The sequence below is a fragment of the Primulina huaijiensis genome, chromosome 14 (assembly GCF_012295235.1).
Source record: "Primulina huaijiensis isolate GDHJ02 chromosome 14, ASM1229523v2, whole genome shotgun sequence".
Lineage (NCBI taxonomy): Eukaryota > Viridiplantae > Streptophyta > Magnoliopsida > Lamiales > Gesneriaceae > Primulina > Primulina huaijiensis.
This window is the reverse complement of record NC_133319.1, coordinates 17,082,589-17,109,705: the sequence shown is the minus strand read 5'-3', so window position 1 is coordinate 17,109,705 and position 27,117 is coordinate 17,082,589. Positions and strand designations below refer to the sequence as shown.

The following is a 27,117-nucleotide window of genomic DNA, read 5'->3' as shown; positions in this document are numbered from 1 at the left end:
GTAGCATTTTAAAATGAGTGGACATCACGGTACTGTGCGCTAAATATAACTTAAGGTTCTTGCAGGCACTATCAGGGTTACATAGGGGATCATGAGACGATGCTATTAAATGCACTTATCATGATCGAATGGGTGCAATCAAACTTGATTTCTGACATTTTTTATCAAGGGGTTGATGAAAATAATGAGATTAATTAGGGTAAGCCCGAATAAGAATAAATGTTATTTTGAATCAAAATGAAGTAATTAGGAACTCACAACTAGCTGTATCCCTGAACAATTAAGGGTCACGCAAGTTTCGGATTCTGTGTCCCTGTTGACATAGTCAATTTCAAGGCGTTTAATTTGATGACTGTAATTTGATAGAGATCAAACATATTGCTTATAAAGAACATAAGTTGATTCCATGTAATGGAAGATGTGAAATTTAGCTTAACAACTAATTAACTGAGGAGAGAAGAACTGCCTGTTTTAGTGAAAGAGTTCACAAAACTGACAGCTGCAAAAAATGAATTAGTGAAATTTTTGAATTTGGAAATTTTCAGTTTTCATTATATTGATGAGTTCTATATACAATTTATATATTAATTTAGAGCGGACGGATTTTGACTTTCAATTTGCTGATGTGTATATATATATATATATATATATATATATAGTGGCGGAGCCACAGTCCTTGCCACCTAGGCTAACTAATTTTTTTTTAAAATTTATACGTAAATTTTTGTATAATTTTGGATAAATTTGATATTAGCTCTGGTAAATCAATTTAAAATAATAAAGGACTTTAGAGTTTAAATTTTAGTTCGGTTAGAATCGTATTCCTGACTCCGCCACGGTATATATATCAAAGTGCTTCTACTTAAAATATTTTGGTTGTAAGAATTCATTAGCATGAGATTTTTTTTTCTGTATATAAATAATGCTAAAAAAAATTATTGTACGTAAAATAAAATAAACTAAAAAGTTGGAACGAAAAAAGAGAGGTGGGCGAAATACTTGTGGCTTAAGCGTGAATGCATGCATACATGCAACTACTTAAGAAGTTAAATCCCAAATTTAGAAGGGTCAAAGTCAATATCAATTCCCATTATTTTCGCCGGCAAAATCCATTCCTCCGCCGTTGCATGGCTGAGCTGCTCCCATAGCGGCAAGCAGCCACTGCCTCCCTCCCTGTTATGGCCGTAAACACATTGCCATGGCGAATGAGCAGAATAATTCAGATCAAGGGTTGATTATCCCGGTCGTGGCAATAGACAGAAACAAGAACAGCCAATTCGCCGTCAAATGGGCCGTCGAGAATTTAAGGTTGAAGGATAATCGAATTATCCTCGTACATGTTATAAGCACGGCTCAACCAGATTTGTATTCTCGTCAGTGATCTTTTTCCTTGTCGTCTATTTGCATTCCAGAAGTATCCTTGTACAATTCCGATGATGTACTTCAATGATAATTGTAAAATTATCACAAAATTTGAAGGAAACTAATTTATTCGCCCTGCTTATAAACTCCAAAAATTCAAGTACTTTGACTCATGCTCCACGTTTTTTCGCAGAGAATGCTGTCCCAAAACAAAGCCATGCACCTACTCAATCTGAAATCCATCAAATGTTCCTTCCTCATCGCGGCTTTTGTGGGCGAAAAGGGGTAATAAGATCATATGCATTTCCATGAATTATGCAAGCTGTGGGACGTTGACGTGCCCTATATATATATATCTGTGTGTGTGTTTGTGTGTGTCCTCAAACCTTTGATGATTTCCATGAATCCAACAGGTCCGTGTGAAGGATGTGATAATCCATGACCTTGACATTGCGAATGCCCTTTGTGAGTACATCAAAGCTAACTTCATCACCACCATTCTACTTGGTGCTTCAACCCGAAATGCCATATCACGGTAAATAGATAATACCAGCTATGGTCTTACAATGCATGTCTCAGTTTTTGCTTACAACGATCTCTTGTTCTCCGGTATTATCAGGGCATTTAGAAATGCTGATGTTCCAAGCTGTGTAGCGAAATCTGCACCTGATTATTGTTCAGTTTATGTAATATCCAAGGGAGGAAAATCCCTGAAAATTAAATCTGCTACCGAACTCACCGTACCCACCTCTGCAACTATTGATGGCGCTTCGGACACTTCATTCTCCCCTGAATTTCATCGGTTAGTAGAGAAATCCAGCAAAGTCCGTCTCATGATTATTAACCTGGTTATTGATATCATTTTAACCTTTAGATTAGGAAGTTGGAGAACTGCTGCTTGCTCTGAGAAGGTATCGCCTCTAAATTCATCGACTAACATCGTGGAATATCACCCCATGGCACCATGGATTAGGCCACCTTTTAGCAGCAAGACTTCTTCATCTCAAAGCTCACAGTGCAGCAACGAGTTACTGCATATGGCCACTTGGGAAGGGCGATGCGGCTGTAAGAATCCTATTCCTGGGAATTCAGCAGCTTCAAGCTTTGAATATACGCCCTTTGGTAGCAGCAGCAGCTCACCGCTGGATTCCATGGGATTCATCAGTGAATTTTGTCACGCCAATGCTTTACCAGTTAATAAACAGGTTTCTAACAGCAAGAATTATGTACTCAACAATAATCTTCTGATTCAAACAAAAGATAATTTGCATCGCGCCTCTTGTGGCTCGAGCTACCAATCTGAAGTGCACAGTATACTGTCTGATGGCTCCATTGAGTTCATAGATCATCCCCGGATATCAAACACGTCCAGGAGTTCTATTAACTCCTCTAAAGAAGCAGTATGTTAATAAATTATTTTACTAGCAGGACTCTGAACATGATAACTTCAGCATGTTGATTAATCATGGTTTCTCAATGGATATTGCAGGGAATGGAGGTTGAATTGAGGAGATTGAAACTAGAGTTAATGCAGATCACAAAAATGTACAATGCAGCTTGTAAAGAAGCTGCAATTGCTAGGGAGAAGGTATATCTTTTACAAATTTTACAACGCTGTTAAAATATTTTCTTGATCAACAGTTGAGCACATTATGTTGTTTCAGGTTAGAGAGATAGACCAATGGAAATTAGAGGAGGCTGGTAACTCGGAAGGTGCCAATAATGTGCAAAAATGGGCATTAGCTATAGTGGAAAGAGAGGAGCAAAAGTGCAGTGCTGCAGTTATGGAGGTGACTAAGGCTCAACAGTTGGCAGAAGTCGAGTTTGAGAAGAGAAGGCATGCAGAAACCAAGTTCAAACACGAGGCTGAAGAGAAGCAGAGGGTGATATTGGCATGCGGTGTGAGTAGATATAGGAGGTACACGATCAACGAAATAGAAGTTGCAACTAATGACTTCTCTAGTTCATGTAAAATCGGCGAAGGTGGATATGGACCTGTTTACAGTGGTTTTCTCGATCACACACGGGTGGCCGTTAAGATTCTGAAACCGGATGTATCACAAGGCCATAAGCAATTCCAAAGAGAGGTAAGGTAAACTCGAAAGAAATGTATAAGACCAAAATCTAATCTAATACGTTTGTGTTATATGAAACAAACATATGGTGCATGCAGGTCGATGTTTTGAGCCGAATGAGACATCCGCACATGGTGATCCTTTTAGGTGCCTGTCCCGAGTATGGTTGCCTCGTGTATGAATACATGGAAAATGGAAATTTAGAAGACAGGCTTTACCGCAAAAACGGCACGCGACCTTTGTCCTGGGGAGTCCGTTTCAGGATAGCCGCGGAAGTCGCCATTGCACTCAACTTTCTTCACAACACAAGACCAGAGCCGCTTGTGCATCGCGACCTCAAACCAGCCAACATTCTCTTGGACAAGAATTACGTTAGCAAGATCAGCGACGTGGGCCTTTCCAGGATGGTTCAAGCATCTTCATCTGAAAGTGGCACTCAATATCACGCGACAGCAGCAGCAGGCACTTTCTGTTACATTGATCCGGAGTACCAACAAACCGGGATGTTGGGTACCAAGTCAGACATCTACTCACTTGGAATCCTGTTGCTGCAAATCATTACTGCCAGGCAAGCAATGGGTCTGACGCACCATGTCGAGAGAGCGATCCAGACGGGGCAATTTGCCGAAATACTTGATCCAAGCGTGAAAGATTGGCCTGTTGAGGAGGCACTTAAGTTTGCAGAACTGGCTTTGAAATGCTGTGAACTGAGGAGAAGGGACCGGCCTGAGCTGGATTCGGTGATATTGCCGGAATTGGAAAGACTAAGAGACCTGGAACATGACATTTGACACTGAAGGCAGATTTATTTTCGTTGAGTCACAGGCTCAAACTCATATACATGCGAGCGATCATGTCCATATTTTATAAGTTAAAGTTATTAAAATGATCAAAGTTTTCAAGCCAGAAGTTTTGGTCCAATATTTTATCACTTGACAGGTAATTTTTCATTTGGACTATTGAAAATTAAACCTTGCTGAACATGACTTGGAAATTAACATCGTCCATGGTACGAAATACATACATTAATTTGTTATTTGTGGATTGGATTTAATAATCTTATAATTAAATTCAGTAGTGTAAATTATAAATTTGTGTTTTATCAGAATTAAGTATTGTGTCAAATGTTTCAACATTTAAGACAACATGTAACGGAATATTAAAGTTTGTAACACAAATTGATTTTAAATTAATAGATGGACAAGATTAAATTTGCACAAGTACCTCAGGGCAAATATTAATCACTAAAAAACCAAAACGTTTACAAAAACCAATCACTAGTGATTTTAACGAAAATCAATTTCCTCAACAAGTTGAGAAAATAAAATGCTTTCTAAAACAAAGAACAACACTAAAACGCAATTAAGAAAGCAAAAGTGTGAAGCCAAAAACTGGAGCAACAAAACCTAATCTTCAGCCAACACTTGCACTCGTGTTGTCTGAGATGTCTCCAACAATCACGGCAACACGTGAAACAACACACTTCAAAATAACAACGTCTTTGCAGAATATTTTCTCTGAAATTCAAGACGTGCGGCAATGCATCAATAAGCAGCCACGAAAACTTCTAGGTGAAGAGTGCAAATCGGAATCCTCAAGCTCTTCTTGGATCAACAACGACTTTGTAATTAATTTTCTATGAAAAGTTTGTGTCGTGCAAAGTGCATGAATGATTAATCTGAGAGAGAGCGTGCACGAGAGACCGAGAGAGAGACTTTCAACAATGTCTTTGTTTCTCTTATTTATAGACATTCTCTCTCATAGAGTTTATCTTCACAAAGAAACCTACAAGATATGGTAAACAAGAATTCTATTAAGAATAAGATATCATATCATACAAATTATTATCATAAATACCATATCTAGAAAGATCTTATCATATTTATCACATTATCTAGAAAGACAAAATTTTATCAAATATCATACACAATCAAATCAACAAGGAAAAGATAATATTAGAAAATTAAATTAAATTAAGAAATTATTAGAAAAATATTTTTCTCTTCAGAAACGAAGAGACCATAGAACTAAAACAAATTAAACAGTAAATTGGTAGTAATTTTGAGTGTTTTTGAAAAATATTTTGAGAAATTGTATTCGAGAATGTCACGTGCAATTTTATTTTCGTAAAAAGATGATTTTACTATAAATTTCGAGTAATAATTTATGATTTTAACAATGACAGTATGACGACACGTCATATATTTAGTTATTCTAATGATATTATTACTATCATTTGCACAATACACATATTAAATTTTAATGTAAATTTAATTAAATATGATTGTGTTATATACTTGTATTTGTTTGAGATGATAAAACAATAACTTTAGCCCTCGTTTGATTTATATGATAGGATAAATAAATGATATATAACTAGAGTGATTATAAAATGAAAGACAAAAATAAATAACATAATGTGATAAATTATATAATGTTTGATATGATTTTAAATTACTTGATTATTTTTATTAATTATATTATGATTATTAAAATATTATCATCGTATTTTAGTTAATAATATATTGTTAAAATGATTGAATAGATAAATAAATATCTAGAATTAATTTATTTATTTAAAAAAATTATAAATAAAATTAAAATATTATATTATTTAATATCACTAATTTTAATTTCCAGAAACATCTAAAAAAATCAATTAATATTATAGAAATTAAATTAAATTAAATATTAATATAAATATTCATTTATTGTGATAATCAAGAAAATTTAAATATTAAATAACGATTAGTAAAAATTATAATATTATGATAAAAAAAATAATATAATAATAATAAATTAGTTATAATATTAGTAAAACTATAAATCATATTAAAATATTACTAAATTTGTCGAATTAATAATTATTTTAAAATTTAAGATATTAAAAAAATTAAATTAATTAAACATTATCATTTTTCCTCTAATAGATTATATAATTATATACCAACAAGAGGATAATAATATCTAAAGTATGGGCCGGGTGAAGGCTGAATAGGCTTGTTTAACTGCAAGAAGTCTGGACATAAGGAATTATCTGAGCCAGAAATGTTTTGACGATGATAAGTGAATGTCCAAGTAAACATTATTTCAACAATAACAAACAAAAGAAAACAAGATAGTCTAAATCAAGCACACTTGTGGCAAGCTAGGCAATGACATATTTCTCAAAGAATGATGTACAAGCTAGTGGGAGAAGACATGTTTGATTCGTCAGACATAAACTCTCTAGAAACATGTGAGTCCTGTCTGAAAAGAAAGATGACCAAAGCCCTTTTACTAAGGAAAGTGGAACATGCACATGATATGTTGGATTTGAACCATACAGATGTGTGTGGTCCGCTAAGTGTTCGCACGAAATATGGCCAATCCTACTTCATTACTTTTATTGATGACCATTCGAGGTTTACGTACGTGTATTTAATGAAATACAAGTCTGAAGCTTATGAAAAGTTCGAAGAATTCAGAGCAGAAATTGAAAACAGTTAGGAAAGAGTATTAAAACACTTCGATCAGATCGAGATGAATAATACTTGAGTATTGAGTTTCAAGACTACCTTAAAGAGTGATATTCTCTCACAGTGGACTCCACTTTCCACACCCCAGTTGAATGGTGTGTCAGAACGTCGTGATCGAACATTGATAGACATGGCTCGATCTATAATGGGATTCATTGAATTGTCGTCATTCCTTTGGTGATTTGTGCTTCAAACAACAGCAAAGTTTTTGAACCAAGTCCATAGAAAGAATAAAACTCCATATGAGATGTGGATGAGAAATCCAGCAAATATTTTTACTTAAGAATATAGGGATGTTATGTTTACGTGAAGCAAGAAGTGAGAGACAAATTAGACAGCAGAGTCAATTTGTGCTACTTTGTGGAATATCCAAATAACATTGTTGGCTATTACTTCTATGTTTCCAATGAAATAAAGGTATTAGTTTCAAGGAATGTCACCTTCTTAGAGAAAGAGTTTCTATTTGATAGAAAAAAAGGATGATAGAATTCGATGAGATTCAGGAATAACCCACTACAGAAATAGTAGAACACACACCCCAACAGCCAATCGAAGAAACACAAGCTCCTAAGAGATCCAAAAATGTCTCAAGGCCGCCTAATAAGATGAACATGCTTCTTGACGAGGGCCAAGGTGAGCCCATTCTTGGATATGATCCAAGAAAGTTTAGAGGAGCACTATCGGATGCCGATTCATCTAAATTATTTTAAGCCATGCTCTTCGAGATGAACTCTGTGTATTCGAAACAAGTATAGTCTTTGGTAGATCCACTCGAGAGACTTGTTCTCATAGGATGTAAATATATTTACAAAAAAAAAAAACTTGGAGCAGATGGGAGGTGGTGACCTTCAAGGTGAGATTGATAGCAAAAAGATACACTCAAAGGCAGTGTGTTGATTATGAAGAAACATTTTCTCCAGTCGTGATGTTCTAGTCCATTAGGATACTGTTAGTCATAACAGCATGGTATGACTATGAAATATGACAGATGGGCGTGAAGACATCGTTCTTTAATGGGTAAGGAAGAGATTTAGATGTCTCAACCTTAAGGATTCACATCAATAGGAAGTGAGCATAAAATATGCAAACTTCATAGATCTGTTTATGGACTCAAACCGACATCAAGGAGTTGAAACATCAGATTTGACAACAGGCATCAAGTAGCTGGAAACTCCTAGTAATAAAAGTGCAAACAACAATGACACCCTGCTCCACTATCTCTCCATTTATGGCTGCTTCTATGAGTTCCGCTTCTATCTCTTCATGGTCTTCATCCTCAGACTCTTCTTCCCTGCATCTGCTCAATCAACTGCATGAGCTGGGTATTTTCTCTTGTGAGTTATGCCACCTGTGTCTTCAGTCCTTGTATCTCTGCATAAGCCTCATTGAGCAATTGACAAGAGTGCTGATTCTGGTTCCTGAGCGCCTCAGATTGTTTGATCAAGTGGTGGGTGACGTCCGAAATATTATTCATTGCATTACAGGATTCCCTCAATCATTCTTTTGCTTCTCCTCGTTCAATTTTGTGCTGTATCGCTCCATGTCTTTACACAGTCTCTCTTCTAGGTTGAAACGTCTACTCGTTATTAAAATACGAAAANCGCAGTTTTTGAAATAACCAACATCCTCCAAAAATTTACGTAAACATCATGAACTAGTAAAAATCGTATTACCACCAACGTATAAAAATGTTTAACTCCTCTCAAAAACTCATAACTAAATGTGCGGAAAAACCGTGCGGTCCTCGGGTCATGTCACCGCACCAGAGCTGCCTACTCAGAGTTCAGCACACCCAGTCTCCTCAGCATCGAACTCACCTGTATCACACACGCCTAGTGAGTCTAAAGACTCAACACACCTGTACCAGTAACAACAAGTACATATACAGGCACACAGCAGTGAAAAATATCATACTCAACATAACTTTCATGAACTTAAAAGCGTAACGTAAACGTGTCGTGGAAAATCATAACGTGTCAAATCATGTCATCTCAAGTCATCATATACGTGTCAAAACAACTCATCGTAATCAACATAAACTTAAACATTTTCTTTTAATTGAATTCAGTTCATTAGTTGTGACTTTCGTATCAGCTCTATCGATGGATCCATCTATAAAAACCGTGGTACCCGGCTGCAGGGGACATCAACGACAGCATTACCTGCCCACTGAGCCCGGGCCTCAGCTCATCATATCTCATGTCATCGTATACATATACATCTTCAGTCACAACCAAATCACCTCCTTCAAAAATATCATCATTTTCATCACTTAATAAAAACATGCATATGCGTAACTTTCTCTTTTAAACCAATCATGCAACGTATTTATCATAATATTGTAAAAATCGTAAACATTATGCATAAACATTTAAAATATCATAAATTTGTGCTTAGGGCGCTGCCAGGACTAAAATCTCACCCTGGGTGCAAAATGACCATTTTGCCCCTGGAAACCCGAAAATTATCGTTTCATCCCTGGACCTCTAAAATCGACCCGAAGCTTACCAAACTCTTTAAAATATCCCAAAATATTTTTAAAGGCATTCCTAAGCGTAAACTCGAGCCAAAATCACCGCTTATCTAATTCGTTTTAAAACTCGGATCGGGGTTTCGATTTTAATCCGAATCGATCCAAAATTTCCCCAAATCTTCTACAACTTTTACCATATCATAAAAACACTTAATAGGTCCTAAAAAATGTCATTAGGCTCCCCAGACCCACGGCTAAAATTCCAGAACATGCCAACATTTTCGGTCCTATATTAACTCACCACCTCAAGCACACATTCCTCCCAAAAACTCACGCCTCAAGCTGAACTCCTCGTACCAGTCATGAACCAACTTACTAGGGACCAAGATCAATCCCCAATGGACATACCACACCCACGCCACAAGCCCCATGCAAGCCTCTAACCGCTAGAAACCGAGAACCCACAAAGATGCTCTCACCGCGGCTAACCCATCACCCCTAGCTCTATTGTTTGTTCCCTCCTTTCCACCATGGCTCGGGCCATTCCAGACCCTGACTCAGACCCACCAGGGTCTGTTCCAAGGCTGGAGAAGGCCCTCGCGCTACTGGTGTAGAGAAACGACGGACCGAACCCTTACGCCAAAGGCTCCCGATCTGCACAGCCCCTCTCGATCACAGCCAAACCCGATCATCTACACACTCCACAGCCTACACCTCACACTCCTGATCTGCACAGGCCCTTGACCACTTAATATAGCAGCCCCCCTCGCGATACAAGACAGAAAACGTGAGTTGAAAGCTAAAATGAGCAAAGTTTCGTGCCAAAATAATTCAAATGTGCATGCTACAAACAGATCGAAACTTTTGCATACAAACACACATATTACGGCTTATTATTGGATTGCATGATGAGAGAAGGAATATACAAACGTGCCTTGATGTTTGTTTTTGGAAGAACGATGGAGGAACCAGCCGAAGGGGAAAGCTTTTTGCTTGAAATGAAAAGAAATGGTGTCACCGACAAGTTGCAGCAGCACTTCACGAGAGGGATTGTGAGTGGGGGAGGTGGGCGGCTGTTGAGACGTAATTAGGTTTAGTGGGAGCTTAGAGAAATGCTTAGGTACTAAATATAAGGTTTAGGATTAAATAAATTAATGGGCCCTAAATGTTAATCAAAGTTTAAAAACATTTAAGCTCAATAGGCTTTAAAAATAGGCTCGATAAATCTAAACACACTCCCGAAAAATATTTCGTGTTGGAAAGATTTTGAAAATATTAGCCGAACCATTAATACGACCCCCGATTCGATAAAATTTACATACCGATAAAAATGAAGACCCAGCGGGTAAAAATATTCAAAAATTCGCATTTTTGAAAAATACACTTAAAAACGCTACAAATTAATTTATAAAATAAATCGTGTTATAAAATAATTTTTCTGAAAATTCTCCGATCTCCGTTCCTCGTTCAAGCGTGAATTGCATCTAAAAACCTTAATGCATGAACTTTTAAAATTTCATTAAATAAATTCTATCATGAAATAATTATGCATAAAATACATAAAAATAATTAAACACAATTTAATAAAATAAACAAGCATTTAATGCTTTTAAAAAATTTAATAAAATACCAAAGAAATTTAATAACTTGCATGCATGTGGTTCACTTGGACCTTCAGATTTTCGGGGCGTTACATAGGTACTTACTGGTCTCTATGCGTCTCTCAAGGCCATTTGTCACCTCTCAATTTTTCAAACTAGTGGATCGTCTTGTTCAGCCGTTCAAGTTGTTCTGCCTTGGATGCGGCCAGTGTTCACATTCTTGCCCATGCTCCTCTAATTGGGTTCTAAGGCGCTTGATTAGTCCCCTTTGGTACTTGAGGTCTAGCTCCTTTAAACGGATAGCAGCCTGTGCCCGAGTGCGAGGTCGTAAGAGAGTTGATGGAGCCATTTCCTAAAATCAGAAGAAAAAGTGAAAAGGCCTCCGAATAAGTTCAATTACATAGAACAGAAGACATCAAGCACTGAGATATATATTTTTCGAAAATTTTACGAAAATAGAAAGCTTGGAGATAGACATATGAATTCGAAGCATATGTCGAGAGGATTCCAGAAGAGTCGACGGAATCGAATTCGAAATTTCATACGAAAAGTTATAGGCTCTACGGAATTTTCCTAAAATGGCAAAAACGCGATTTTGGATAACTAAACGAAGGATTATTGCGTTTTCGGCCCCTACCTCATGACGAAGTGGTGATTTTGACTCGTTGGGCTGTCTCGGAGGAGGTTGCATTGGTATTGACCAAAATTTGACCTATTTTGTAAACATTTTGCCCCAAATGGATTATGAACCTGACGGACTATGATACCACTTAAATGTCACGCTCTGTAACGTCCAAAAGTCAAAGTAAAGTGCATGCATACAAATGACTTAAATTGCTTAATTGATTTATTTAATTGATTTTAAATGCTTGAATGATACTTAGTATATGATTCAAGGTCTAATTGCATGAATTAATGAAAACTGAAGATTTTATCTGAATATTCGATAATAGGTTGGAGAAAGAAGATCGGGGACGACAAAGATAAAACATTTTTCGATAAATATTTTTGAGGCTTAATATTATGATTATATATGATAAAATTTTCTAAAAATGCTGGAGCTCAAATTATTTTACGAGACGATATCAATTTTATCCGTGAAGTCGGTTTTTGTCAAACGAAAGACTTTTAAAAGCCCAAATATTATTATTTTTGAAAAAAAAATTTGTAAACTTTTATTTTACAATTAAAATAGTATCATTGGGCCTAATTTATCTTTGATTGAATGGCCCAATTATTCCTAAACTAAAATACCAAAACCCTAACCCATTATACATGTAAATTTCGAAAATATCAAAAAGGAATCCTAGGGTCTTGAGACTCCCATTCAACCGTCCTTCACAAATCACAAACACGCAAAAGTTTTCGAGAATTTCAAGAGAAATTTCAAGGTCTTTCGTCGTCCGTTCGTCTCCCTTCGCAATCCACGCCAAGGATCGAATATTCGAGCATTTTAAACGCAAAAACAAGCTCCTAATCTTTATTTATGCACCATTCAAATCATATTATGCACGATTGATGTATTTTAGCATGAAAATTATTTGAGTACAAATCATTTATCGTTTGGATGATTATTTTCAACGTTTTTGATGATCTTACGCTTGCTTTAAATACGTTATAAATTCTAAGGGACACACTGCCTATATAAGATGTTTAAGGGCTAGGAAAATTGTCGTTTAAGGGACTACATGAGGGCTGGATGAGCATGGAAGGGCTGTGCATGGGTAGGAGGAAGAACCTAGGGTTTTCTAAAAAGGTGGCATGGCTAGGGAGGAGACGCACTAGGCCTGCCTAGGGACGTGGCTAGAAAGAGTCCCAGCATGACTGAACTCTAGAGAGCACAAGGAAACAATAGGCGCTAGGGTTCTCAGCATGGGGAGAGATGCGCGCGGCTTGCAACAGGGCTATAGGACTCGGTGCGCGGGCTAGGGTTGGTACAGGAAGGTTCCAGGTAGGGCTAGGTACAATCTGGACTAGGGAAGACTAGGGAGTGTGCGGCTAGGATTTGGGACTAGGGGCTGGTGCGCTGGGCTAGGCTAGGTCATGAAGGGTCCATGAGGTACTGGTGAGGGTCTGGTCCTAGGTGGCTTAAGGGTGGCTCGGTGTTTGTGAGTCGTGGCTTGATGTAGTGTTTAGGGTTCGAAATTTGCAAGGACTAGAGGAAGTGGCTCGAACCATGGCTCACGGGGTGTGTTGGTGGCTCACGGGGGGAGCCTAGGGATGAAAAGTTTATGTTTAAAGTTTGGGAAGGAAATATTAAGTTTTGAATTTATTCGTGATTAAAACGCTTCACGATTTAGTAATTAAGTAAATAAATCGAAAGACTCGGGTTTACGTGTAAGAAAAATATAAGAAATTACTTTTAAGCTTATATTATGGTTTGGATAGGCTTGAGTCGATAAAAGCAAGAAAAAATCAAAAATCGAGAATTTTAGCATCCAAGGGCGAAATGTTCATTTTACGTCCCTGGTAGTACGAAAGGTTTGGCAGTGTCCCGAAGAATCATAATACATGCTAAATGATATTTTAAAACTTTATGATGAAAATATGGAATTTTATGTTGCATGTTTAAGCTGTACGATTTTTACTGTTAAAATGCTATTTTACGAAGTTGGAAAAGACACGATATGTTATGAATAAAAAATGAAAGAAAAATATTTTGAAAGATGTGAATTGACTGTGACAAATTGGATATGATATATAATGATTGGGAATATCGTGAGAGAGAAGGCCCCAGAGGCCTGTTTACGGGAGAAGACCACAGAGGAAGCCCAACGATCATATTTTCATTTTACGACGGTGCCTAGTGCCCGTCCCCATGCGCAATGGTGAGCTAAGACTGATCAATAGATCACATAATACAGCTGGTCACTTTCAAGGATCAAACTTTACCCAAAATGATATATGGTGATGGAAAGCTTTACGATTAAATGATTTAGGATTATAAGCTTATTTTAAATAAAAGTATGATTTTATGCATGTGGTTGTATATGTATTATTTGTTACATATGGTTAGAACGTACTGAGTCATTAGACTCACTAAGTTTGGATGGTTGCAGGTGAGGATGATATTGAGGGAAGCGCTGACGCTTGAGTGGATCGAGTCTGACTGTACACTCCCGAGAGACAATTATTTTTCGCATTAGCTTGATAGTTAAAGTTTTGAAATAAATATTTTGAGAATGATTTATTTAAAGATTTTTATGCTTTATTTTGAAGTTAGTTTTGATCATGTTAAAGGTTGACGTATGATTTTTGTTAATAGACGATTTAGGGATTTTATGCACTTGAGATTTTAAATGTTAAATTAATTTGGAGTTTGGAAATTTTGAGTATTTTAAATTGCAATTTTAGAAATTTATATAAGAAAAAAAATTAGTAGGATTTTAAAGTTCAAAAATAGTGGACGTTTCATGCTCTGAGACCGGTGGTAATCGACACCAACGTTTTTTTGCAATCATGCAATCGAAAACAACAAGTCTTGTGGTACATTATAAATCGAAACCAGTTTATATCATAAATTCTAAAGAAATAACATGGTCTTTATAACAGAATAACTTAAACAATAGAAATAATGATGAACATTTTACAAATTAAATAAAATGTAAACTTAAATTAATGTTCTCGTGAATCACCATGCCCAAAACGGGTCTTAACTCATCTTCTTTGATCTCTTTTTCAGGCTTATCTGGGGAGAGTAATGTAAGTGATGAATGATATAGTCGTCAATCAGCAAGTGAGAGCCGTTCGAAAACATACTGAAACGTCCACTACTCGTTTTTCTTAAAAAGTACTAAAAAAAATTTCTAAATAATCGGCCGAAAATAACTACACATATATATGTATATTTTATTAAAATAACATTGCACCATTTAAAAATAAAACCACCAACTATAAAATTCAAAGGAAAAAATTCAAAACATGAAATCATCAGTCGTTTACCAAACCTAAACATAGTAATATTTCAAAATCAAACTAACTCTAACATCCTCTCAAAACCACTCAAAATCATCATAAAAGTTATAAAAATCTTTAACGTAAACTTAAGCGTAAATGCGGAAAACTAGCGCTGGTCCTCGGGTTGTGTGAACTTTCAGTCTAGTAAGATTTACCATCAAGTCCCTCGACAACATCAACATCATGCTCACCTGCATCAATCACACCTAGTGAGTCTATTGACTCAGCAAACCATAATCATAATAACAAGTAATACATATACATTCACAAGCAACAGTGAAAATACTTTTACTTAAAATAACATTTCATAAACATGCATAAACTTAAACGCTTTTCTTTTTCATCATATACATATACATTTTTCTTTTCGTTGAATTCAGATTGTTAATTGTAACTTTCGTATTAGCTGAAGGTCGATGGATCCATCTACGTATTACCACAGTACTGGGCGGCGGGGACATCAGCGACACTCTCACCCATTAACTGAGTCTTGGCCTTATATATTATCGTATCATCATAATCACCGTATTTCTCACAATCACTTCACTTCCTTCAACTTTTCATATTTTCATGACTTATAAAAATTAAAGTATGAACAAATCATTTTTCTTTTAAACCAAGCATGCAACATATCTTTTAGTATTAACGTTTCATCATAAAATTTCATATACATTTAAAATAAACATATTAACATATTTTACAGCATTCAGGACAATGCCAGGGCATTTACTATTTTCAGGTGTAAAATGATCGTTTTATCCCTAGACATAAAATTTCTCGATTTTGACTTTTTCTTACTTTCATTGACTCTAGACCATTCTCAATAATTATTTAAAGTTAAATTAATTTTTTTATATTTTTATTTAGCTTAAATTCATGGCTTTCGATTTAATTTCATAATTATTTATTCGTAGATCCTTTTTATCCCGAATTAATTCAAACTTTAATGTTTTCTTCCCAAATTTTAAACATAGACTTTTTATACCTAAACTATCCTCATGAACCATGATTCGACCCCCGTAGATCACGGTTCGACCCTTTAGCTTTTTAAAACCCAATAATCAAACCCTAGCTTACCCTTCGAGCCATCTCACCATTTAGTCGAGCCACACCCGAGCCACCTTGAGCCAAACCCTGTCCAGCCCTCCTAGGAACCCTACTGGACCCTCTGGACTCAACCAAACCCGCTGCATCCCCCTGCACGAAGCACACGAGCCGCGCGACCTTAGCTAACAAACCTATGACTCTTCGTAACTCGGCTAGGACTCCTACCCCGACTAAGCTTTTAATCTCTCATTAAATCATCCCTATTTATTGTCCTAGGATGGCAACCCCTTTATGCAACATATACATGAGTTTTGAATCACAAATCATGAATTCTAGACATGCCATAACATAAAAACGAAAATAATTATAAGGCAACCATATACTTCATGCAAACATACTTCAAAACAATAATATGGTGTGATAGATGAGAAAAAGAAGATTTATGGTGTGTCAATTACGAACGAAAACGTGTTGGCGAGGCGAAGAACGGTGACGTAGAAATCTAGGCTGAACTTTTCCTCAAAAACCATGGCTTCCCCTTTGAAAAATTCTCGTGTGTGCATATGTTATGGCTGCCAAGAGTTCTTGTGTGTGTTGTGTGTGTGTTGGGCATGGGATGTATGGGGTTTTGGGGTAGGGTTTAGGCTTTTTATTGTTAATTAAACCATGTGTACAAACCAAGGCCCATTAACATGGTTTAATAGGCCCATTAAGCACATTAGTGAATATTTAAAATATTTTGTTTAGGAAAGTTCGTGAAAATATTAGCCGAGTTCTTGAAAAGTTCATATTTTTGTCGAAAATCGAATACCGTTAAAAATATGACTCGGCGTATAAAATCACATCAAAACTCCTTATTCTCAAAAATATCATATAGCATCATCCTTATTTTAAATAATTAAAAACAATTATTTCATAAAAATATTTTCCTTTTTCAAACACCGGTCTCCGTTCCTCGATCGCATCTCGAATAACCTTTAAAAATATAGTTTCATGCATCAAAGTAGAAACTACATCCTAACCATATAAACATATCTAACATAATTAATTTATGCACTTAAAATCATTTAATTAGCTATTTTCCATTTTTTCTAGATTTGCATGCAGTTGAATTACGTCATCTTATTTTTTGACCTAACGCATACATAACAAACATACTTGAATTTCGAAAACACATAACAAGTATAACATGAATCATATCAACATATTTTTGACCTAGGCACTGAGATTCCTCTACTTTCGTGGTTTATTAATATCGGTCCTTAATTTTTACTCCTCTAAAGGGGCGAGGCCGAATGACGGTTACAATCACACTGTTTAAGGGCCATACACATTTCATATTTGGATTCCCACCCATATCCAATTGAATCCCCACAGTGTCAACACTTAAAACATACGATAATCGTATCAAGAAGGGGGTAGAAGAAGAATTGCACTCGACCAATTTCAAAAAATAAAACAAAAATGCATAAACGAAATTCATACTTTGAAAACAAGCCCTCTTACCTCAGATATGGATGAACAAACACATGGTAGGGTTTCAGTGTATTGGTAATTTCGATTTTCCCTTGGATCTGAACTGCAGCAGAGATTCGCTACATGTCTGTGATCAATTAATAATTACAACTCCACAAAAATATTTTAGTTTTCACTTGATCATTCACTTCATTGATTTACGAAAGCAATGAAGTAATAAACGTTTTTTTACTTCGGAATTAGTTCAAATTCGAACCGGTTTGGCTCCTTGGACTAGTAAAAGACTTTGTTTTTTATGGCATACGATTTCGGTCTTTACTTGAAGTAAAAACATATCCTTTTACTTCACGTGCCTCTACTTCGATAATTTGATACCTAAAACATCTTTTAATGTCTTAAGTTAAAAGTCGTTTTTCGCATAGTAAAATGATATTTATGGGAAATTTTTTTAAAAAAAAAATGAAGGTTTTACTTGTATCTAGCTAATTTTCTGGTGTTGAATAATGAATAGTAATACTTTTCTAGAAAAATGTAAGGGAAATAAAGGATAATTTTTTGGAATTTTGAAATGTGCTTCACCAACACATGACCAAAGTATATCTAGAGAGTTTAATTTTAATATATAGTGATAGTAGTATAGAAATGTCTGTGTCTTTATAATAGCTTTAATTATGTAGATTAAAATGGTTTCCGATCATGACCCGTGAAGAATGGAATTGCAAAAGATTATATTTTGTGGCTAATTGAAGCAGAAATTATGAATATTCCTCAATATATATACACACAAAGTACAAATTAATATGAACTTAATAAAAAAAAAATTGATTGCACAAAAATTAAAATTCATCGGCATGCAAATTATGGAGAAAATGATGAAAAAATTTCATCAGGTAATCATGAGTCACCGATGTGACCTCCAAATAAATTATGGTGATGAGCTAAAACAAATGACAAGTACAAGTAAGAGTTCTGAAATCAATAATAATTATAAGAATGACAGTGACAATATAATAAAATTTTAAAAATAATAATGGATTGATTAAAAGGTATGGATCTAAAGTCTACACACAAAATGCGGGGCCTGGGGGAACCACTGGCCCTTTAGCAAAGAACTTGGCGCTGAAGCATGTAGATCTAAGAGGGCCGACAAGGCCAAACGGCGCCAAATATATGTTAGACAATTCCACGTCGGTGCAGGGGAATGTGGAACTGCAGTTGAGATTTATTGGAACTGCTGAAATTGTTGTCCCTCTTATGTTCCTGAAGTGAACATCTTTGAGCTGGACGTTCGATTGCTGCAAACGAACGACGACGTCGTCCATGTATACGTTAAAACGATTGAAAAAGTATGCGAAATTAAGTATTTTGGTGTCACGTACCTGGCGTTTTTTCTTGGAGTCGTAGTGCTGGTCGATGATGATGGGATTTTTAACTTGGTTCATCACGAGGTCCTGGAAATAAATTCCGGTGGCGAGCAAGCGTGGCGATGCGTGGTAGGTTTTGATTCTTGCACCATTTGTTGTTCCTGTGAGTGTGCAGTTGATGATGGTGACTCGGCTCAAGTTTGTTTCATCTGGTCTCTTTCCCAGGGATCCGACGCTGCATTGATTCATATAATTTAAAAAGTCTAAATAAGGAGAATTAATGTTTTATATATGCATAGTATGCTACTAATTATGTACCTGAGGCCATGTCCTGGGCCACAGAAAATTCTGGCAACTAGAACATTGTTGTTGCCATGGCCTACCGAAACGCAATCGTCTCCGGTTCCAATGATGGAATCGGTGATATTAACATTTGTGGAGCTGCTGATATGCAGGCCGTCTGTGTTGGGGCTCTTTCCAGGGGCCGATATTCTCAGGTTCGAGAAAGCCACGTTGCTGCTGTCCGTCACCTTGGTGTGGAAACCCATGCTGTTCATGAAATTCAAGCTGTACATCGCTCCGTGTTGCACAGACTGGAACACTAGAGACTGCATGCGCATTGAAATTTCAAGGGCTTGCATGCATTCACGAAAATTGATCTAAAGAATTTTACAAGAAACGATACTTACTGTCGGAAGTAGTGGGCCGCCCTTGCCTTTGCCATACTGCCAAGAAGATTGCCCCCGGCCATTGATGGTCCCTCCGCCAGTAACCACGATGCCAATAACTTCATCGATCATGAGCCAGGCGCCGGAGGAGTAGAGACTGAGATCGGTGCTAGCCAACAAATTGCCCTTGATTTCGATGACGATGGGTTTTACGCAGGGTCCTTTGAACACAACCTCCCCGGTAACAAAATCTCCGCGCGGGATTAGAAGCTTCGCTGGATTGGGAGATCTGCATGCTGCATTCCAGGCCCGTATGAATGCCTGAACAATTTTATTCCAACAATATTGTTTGTCAACATATAAGCTACTACTTCTTTATTCCATTTAACGTTTTATGCATGCTGATGTTAAACTTCTTGTATTAATCACGAAAGAACTGTAAATTTTTCACATGAAATAACATGCATGCATATTGATACATAGAACAAAATCAAGTATCGTGGTGGGAACTTCACCATAGAATTGTCTTTTCTTCCATTGGCCACAGCCCCAAACTTCATAACGTCAAAAACTGTCTCGCCAACTAGGCTACGACGGGCACCAACGGCATTGGATTCGGCCTGGTCGATCATGAGCAAGCAAGCCATGCCCAAAACTAGGCATACTGCCCGAACTCCGATCGGACTCGTCATATCGATGCCCTATAAACAATTTTTGTATGTTAAGAAGGTTGAGTTCCTTCTTTTTTTTATATATATATATATTTTTGTTTTTTAGATGCCAATGGCTGAAAATACAATTGATTTTGGTCGTTCGAAAGCTTATTATACCTACTTTTGAGTACCATACGTTTCATTTCCGATAATTTTATCGACTAAGATTTGTTGTTGCTCCTAGTTCATCTATTTTAGCGAGCATAATTGACATGCCGAATTTGAGGGGCGAGGATTCGCTTACTGTTTTTAGCCATATATCTGTTTGTTCGCTTCAAGTATTAATTTAAGGAAACCTTATTTTTAGTCTTCAATCTTTTAATTTTTGAAATTTGTAGTTTTTTCAACGGAATGCTGATATAGTATTACATACGTCAACATCATATCAAAACTATATCAACGTCACGTCGTTGCTACTTGAAATGTGCATAAAAAAATTTTTGTAAAAAAAATAAAATTATATAGATTATTTTTTGTATGATTTTTATAGTACTTTTTTTAACGAAAGATGATATGATCATTTGATTGCAGATAAAATTCAAGTATATTGTGTGCTGATAAATTAACGATAATAGTTTTGGAATAACGACTGTCAAATAAGAAAAGGATGAATCATGATACCAAATTTAGTAAGGATTATAATAAATAATATGATACCCAGTGGAATCGGGTCAGCGCACTCTCGACAGTCCAGATAGTAAAAGTTCATCCAAGGACTTACCTTAGGCCCTGATAGGATCGGTCGTAGTGTTTAGAAATATGGTTGAATAAACGCTAGACACAAATTGCTTCGTTAAATTTAATTTAGTCGGGCTGGCAACAGAATTATATATTCTCGATTGTCAATGTCATTTGAATAACAAATATGAGAGGAAAGAAACCAAATTGAAAGATTAGAGCAAATCAAATAAAGACTTGGCTATGTAAATTGAATGGTAAATAGAAAATGAAAGTACCCAAGTTTGTTTCCACATGTTCGAAGAACTCAAGATCCTACGCCATACTTCTTCTTTTTGGAAGGCTCCCACTAGATGGCTTTTGATAGTACAAGTAATTTGCAGAATCTCAGTTCAGTTTGAACTTGAACATTGCCAAACTGAAACTTCTAGTATATCTCAACTAAACGAATAACAGTATACAGACTGTTATCAAATACAAAGATTTATAATACTGCGATCTCTTAGCTCTTAATTATCTTCAATGATCAAGTACAATTTTTTGTGAAGTTTGCTCGACTGACTGAGTTTAGTTTAGATACTTGAATGCTTAAATCTTTATAAAACTCGTAGAGCTTTACTAAACCGAACTATTTATTTATTTATAGATTCTTAGTCCAATGGTATTGAGTTTCAAAAAAGATCTGTTCTAAAAAAAATCTGTTGCCTTGTCTTTTTTCCACGTCAACATTCTCTGATAATCGTGCAATGCTGCGGTCCGTTTTGTACGGAAAAACTTATCCAAACATTTATTTAGCTTTCATAGACGTAAAATGATGTCCATGAGAATGGATGATGATTCCTCAACTGATAGACTTAGTAAACTGATAAATTTTAGGATGCGTCAGTTCAATCTTGACTTAGTCCAATCTAGTTAATTCGGTTTAGTTTGTGGACTTGGTTACTTTAGTTTAGCATAGTTCAGTTTTTCCTCAAAATTTGTTCAATACCAAAACCTTAATTGATCCAACAATTTGTCTATTTTGGTGTTCGACAAATTAACCACTAAGTCCATTTGTCTTCATTCAAAACTTGTATTGACATAAAATTATGATGAACTGATAAAATAAATATCAATAATACTAAAGAAAACTTAAACTGATAGAAGCAAATACAACTATTTTCTGTCTTCCCTATTTTTGTCTGACTTCTTTGAAGAGGATTCCTCCTTAAATTTATCAGTTTCGTCCTTGAGGCTCACTTTGCTTTTTTCTTTTTTCTTTTTGTCAACACTATGGGTAATCGCATATCTTTGCATAACATGTATGACCGTAGTCATTTTTGCAGACGTAGTGTCGAACTTTGCAGAGAGCTGTGTGTGAACTGAATATATCTTCAAATTCAATCTGTCATGCTCTAAATCCATCTTCTGTGTGACAGCATCATGAGAATCGGATAGTTGTGATAATGAAGCACAATTCTGTCTCGTGGATTCCAGCTTGATAAACTGTTGACACCTTTCGATAGGTCTGAGAGATCTTTGAACATTTTGTCTTTCATATTTTTAACATCAATTGCAATCAGTCTCTATCCTGTCTTGACTTGTGTAAGCAGCGCATTGATTCCAGATAGATTTGACAGAATATTATCCATTGTAATATCTTCTCTAAGCTCTGACTCGGGTGAATCAACAATAAAATGAGCTGTTGGATCATGAAAGATGATGAAATGATGGCTTGATTATGCAATATCAACTTTCTCAACTGAAGAAGTTGAAACTGGTTCAGCTCATAGAGTGACATTTTGCTCAACTGATGCTACATTTTTAGTTTGATTTACCACTCCAACTGACTTTTCAACCGTTGATTTGTTCAGAGTAAGATGGTCCTTCACTGATTCAGAAATGAAGAATGATTCAAGGATTGTTACTGTAGCAATTGGGACTTCAACAAGCTGAATTGCTGTTGGAACTTATCGTGGTTCTAAAGAAACAATTTCGTGGAAAAATTCCACTTTAGTTTCAACTGCCATATGATTTTCTTGATCTTGAACTGAAGCTTCCATATTTTTTTCTTCAATTTTCATAAATGTTGCGTCAATTCTCTTATCTTCATCTTCAAAAACCTCTGTAATATTTTCAGTTATAGTGTTGAGGATCTCAACAACATTTAGTAAAGACATGTCCTCAACATATGCATATCTGTGCTGAACGTTTAGTGCTAAACTGATTGTGGGTTCAGTTGATTCAATTGTTGGCTCAGCCGAATTGGATGATGGTTCTGCTTGGCTTGACTCATGTTGGACTTGTACTGAAAAACCGTTTGAACTCTTTGATTTTTGATAGAGTCCTTGAAATTTTTTTTCTTTTGGAGTCAATAGGTATGAATAAGTTTTGGTACATCTACCAGAATTTCAGTTTCATGGGTAAGGAGCTTAAATCCACATCCAACTGAGTAAATATTGCTATGTAATTGTGAGAAGTTGGGCAGGTCGGATCATAGTTTTTTTTTAGTTTTTCACAAATCAAAGTCAGCTTCTTGATTCTCATCAAATCAAAGAAGTATTCCCTACTTTCCAAGGCATATATGAGCCATTGAAACTGCTTTCACAACTTTTATCACAGTCTGCTTAAGAGCAATGAATATCTTTAAATTCTCATTCCTCTTCAGTTTCTAAGCAGGGCTGACTGTCATAAACAAATACCATTCATCAAAAATTTCAGTTTTGGTATCAGCTTACTCATTTACTTCATCCATTAACAAGTCAATATGAGTTTAGACTGCAGAAAGTCATATAGACTCCTCAGTTTCGACCATATTCTCTTTGCTTTCCCTTTTTATTTCTTTTGAAGTGTGTTGTGAAACTAGCCGAGATCTAGTATACTCAATAGGATCTTGGATAACTATACTATTCGACCGTGCTACTGATAGAATTGTAGGTGGTGCAACTATCTGAAGAGGAGCAGTTATTCCAACCAGAGTCAAATTTTCTGCAGGCTTAGCAGAAACTTCCTTGTCAATTGCCTTAGCGGCAGCTACCTTGGCATCAGTTTTGGTCATTTTCGGATCAGTTTTCTTCGCTTATTCTTTTTCTCCTTCTTCTTCTCACTTGCTTTTTCCGTAGGCACAAATTCTAGTTTGCTCGGAGTATAAACTGGTTTATTACTTGTTGTCCTAGCCTTCTTAACTGGTGGAGAAGGTATCTTATCAGACTTACTTTCATAAGTGATTAACTTCCTCTTGGCTTTAGGCTTCGGGCTAAACTAACTTTGCTCTTTACGGCCTTAGACTTCTTGACTTGAGCAATATTATCTCCAATCTTCTTCTTCACTTTTAACAGACCAGCAGGTGAAATATTATTGGGATTAAGAGCCATGATGTTTTGAGCATTCAACATTTTGAGTTTGTGGAGAGCTATTGTTGCATTGAGTCGAATTCCATTCTTCAAACATCTTGCTCAACTGAACTACAAAACTGAAGGATTGCTTGGTGTGTTGCACCATACTCTTTACAATGTCAAATAGAATGAAGGATCAGTTTATCTTTATATCTTTGACTATGACCGTCATCACTTGAAATTTCTCGACAGTCAGAGCAGTAAAAGATCCTGTATTAGCTATTAAGCCATTGGACACCACATCTGCCAGCAAATGATACTCTAGTTTGAGTTCTTTCTTGGCATCTAAGAGTTGGACAACCTTCCCAGATGCAGAGACCTTCAGTTGCATTTCTTCCAGGTCAGCAGTGGAGATATCAACGGAACTTGTGATTCCTTCAGATGGTAACTGATACAGGATTCAAAAAAAACCCTAGACTATCAGCAGTGAGTGCTTGTTGATGTTCGTGATAATCTTCCTTTCTTCATTGATTGAGCTCTTCTTGTAGATACTGATGCGATCAAGGAAGGCCAAGCTCCAAGGAAGGCGTGAGACCCTTTAGAGTTGCCGGAGAGACCAATCACGAGGGGGCTGATAAACATAAAAATTGTACATTAGTTAAATGTTTTATAATATAAATTTATAGTTTTTTTATTAAATTTTTAAATATTATATGTTTTATAATAAATTGTATAAAAAAATAAAATGTTGTGTAATTATAAGTTTTTACTAATTTTACAGGTTGGATAAAACAAGAATAACATTGGCGTTGCAAATAGGATTAAGATGATTCTTGGACCTGTAGAAAGTTGATGACAATATGTACAATATTGGTGACAAGCATGAGATAAAAAACCTCTCACAATTGGCATCAAATTAAGCAACAAATAAAGTTACCAAAGGAGTGGTAGTTTTACCATGCTCTAGCATTTTGACCATATCTCTCAAATTACTTGGTCAAATGATTAAAAAAATATCACAATTCAAACAACTCAGATATCTACATGTTTTGTTTTATGTAGGAAAAAAAATTCGGATTGGAAGATTTTCAAAAGTGATGTGTATTAAAATATAATTACTTGGAACACCAATGAAGACTTATGTGTAAAAAAATAATATTTTATTTGTGGTTGTCTCCCCAAATTTGGCTATAAATAGGGGTGCATTGTAATGAATGGAGATATCCATCATTCTATGAACAAATCTTTGAGTTCATAATATTTCTCTCTTTATTTCTTCATTTAGATATAATTAGCATGTTAATTTCATATTCAAAGTTTTATACTTTGAATAATGAGTAGCTAACTTCCCAAGGTTGAGATGAAAAGGTGAAGCTCTTGGTATGATAATAAGGTTATTAAAAGGTAATGATATATGTTTTATATTATTTAATCATTATTTATTGTTTATGTTATATTTATTTCTTTAAGCATTTTTATTTCCTACTTATAAGTGGGAGTTTTGATTTATTGTTGCTATATGTTACACTAAATAATTGGAACCATTTAAATGTTAGTTTGGTATTACCAACCATTTAAAGTGGATGCCTTGATTTATTATATATGAATATATCATAATATTAAATTTTTGGAACCATTTAAATGTTAGTTTGGTATTACCAACCACTTAAAGTGGATGCCTTGATTTAATATACATCAGTATATCATAATATTAATTTATTGGTATCATTTAAATGTTATTTTGGTTTTACCAACCATTTAAAGTGGGAACCTTGATTTAGTGTTTACAAATATATATATAGTACAATAAATACTTGACAAAATTTATAAGTTTTGGTACATATTTTATAATTATAAGATAATAATATATAACATAATATAAATACGATTATTTAATATATTGGAACCATTTTATTAAGTGGATTTCAATAATTTTCATTAATATTAATTTTATTAAAATACCAAGAGTGGATCCTCTAATCTCAACTACTTAAATTAAAATTTAAACAATTAAAAATTACCAATTAAAGATTCAAAAAATTTAAAAAAAAAAAAAGAAAACAAAACAAAAAGATGTGGTAGTGGACTTGTAATTACCTGCTTCCCTGTGGATACGATATTCGGACTCACCGAATTATACTACTTGTGGACAACCTGCTATTGGCAGTGTAACAATCAAAGTCGCATCAGGGGCGAATGAAGATAATCAAGGACGCAATGAATGGACTTTCAACCAATTGGGGAGAGCTTGCAAACAAGGTTTTGAGCCTAGGAGGAGTAACAATGAATGGGAGTGACCTTGGAGGCCAAACGAATGTTATTATGTGCGGAGTAATATGGGTAGCTAGCGCCACAACGCCCGGATTGAAGCTCTACAGCGCTAGGATGACAACACCTAGCGCCTAGGCGCTACTTGTGTGAGACTCTGGTGCCTAGGCACCACTGACAGGTGCCTAAGTGCTACCCTGCCAAGAACTCAGCGCCTAGGCGCTACTAGATCAGCGCCGCAGCGCTTGGAACGCGGAAAAACTCGATTTTTACCTTATTTTATGCATTAGATAATTTGGGAACTTAGCTTTTCATATCTTTTGATTTTATATGTATATTTGAACAAATTTTAAACACAATTTAGACAATTATTGATTGAATAGAATCCTTGTTCTTGAGTTTTCTCTCAAAACAACAAAAAGCTTCTTGCTTGTATCCAAAAATCAAACTTATCAAAGTTTATGTTTTGTGGCGTTTGTCGATCTTTCTTGTACGGATTGTCATAGGCTTTTTCTTTGAAAGTTCGCTCGAGTTTTCGATTGTTTTCATTGTGATTCTTTATTAATAAACCTCGTAGTGTAAGGGTGAAAATCATGTTATACT

General features: G+C 35.7%; 2 protein-coding genes across 2 annotated transcripts; one reads left to right on the top strand and one right to left on the bottom strand.

The window, feature by feature from the left end:
• The first annotated feature begins 1,088 nt into the window (after positions 1–1,088).
• LOC140956835 (U-box domain-containing protein 35-like) lies at positions 1,089–4,431 on the top strand. Its single transcript, XM_073413717.1, has 8 exons — positions 1,089–1,373; positions 1,556–1,647; positions 1,776–1,897; positions 1,982–2,164; positions 2,237–2,762; positions 2,852–2,950; positions 3,027–3,449; positions 3,536–4,431. Exons 1-8 carry the CDS (start codon positions 1,199–1,201, stop codon positions 4,226–4,228), a joined length of 2,313 nt encoding a protein of 770 aa, XP_073269818.1. The 5' UTR covers positions 1,089–1,198; the 3' UTR covers positions 4,229–4,431.
• A 13,955-nt stretch (positions 4,432–18,386) lies between these two features.
• Positions 18,387–20,310, bottom strand: LOC140957816 (exopolygalacturonase clone GBGE184-like). Its single transcript, XM_073415205.1, has 5 exons — positions 20,057–20,310; positions 19,563–19,862; positions 19,192–19,481; positions 18,889–19,108; positions 18,387–18,804 (listed from the first exon to the last, which is right to left on the bottom strand). Exons 1-5 carry the CDS (start codon positions 20,231–20,233, stop codon positions 18,571–18,573), a joined length of 1,221 nt encoding a protein of 406 aa, XP_073271306.1. The 5' UTR covers positions 20,234–20,310; the 3' UTR covers positions 18,387–18,570.
• Between the last annotated feature and the right edge of the window lie 6,807 nt (positions 20,311–27,117).

What these genes read in the sequence shown, in the direction of transcription:
- LOC140956835 (XM_073413717.1), top strand. Translation starts at nt 1,199, where the DNA reads ATGGCGAATGAGCAGAATAATTCAGATCAAGGGTTGATTATCCCGGTC. An exon ending in ACCCGAAATGCCATATCACG is followed by an intron (nt 1,898 to 1,981) that starts GTAAATAGATAA and finishes CGGTATTATCAG; the next exon opens with GGCATTTAGAAATGCTGATG. An exon ending in ATAAGCAATTCCAAAGAGAG is followed by an intron (nt 3,450 to 3,535) that starts GTAAGGTAAACT and finishes TGGTGCATGCAG; the next exon opens with GTCGATGTTTTGAGCCGAAT.
- LOC140957816 (XM_073415205.1), bottom strand. Translation starts at nt 20,233, where the DNA reads ATGACGAGTCCGATCGGAGTTCGGGCAGTATGCCTAGTTTTGGGCATG. An exon ending in GAAGAAAAGACAATTCTATG is followed by an intron (nt 19,863 to 20,056) that starts GTGAAGTTCCCA and finishes AAAATTGTTCAG; the next exon opens with GCATTCATACGGGCCTGGAA. An exon ending in GCGGCCCACTACTTCCGACA is followed by an intron (nt 19,482 to 19,562) that starts GTAAGTATCGTT and finishes ATGCGCATGCAG; the next exon opens with TCTCTAGTGTTCCAGTCTGT.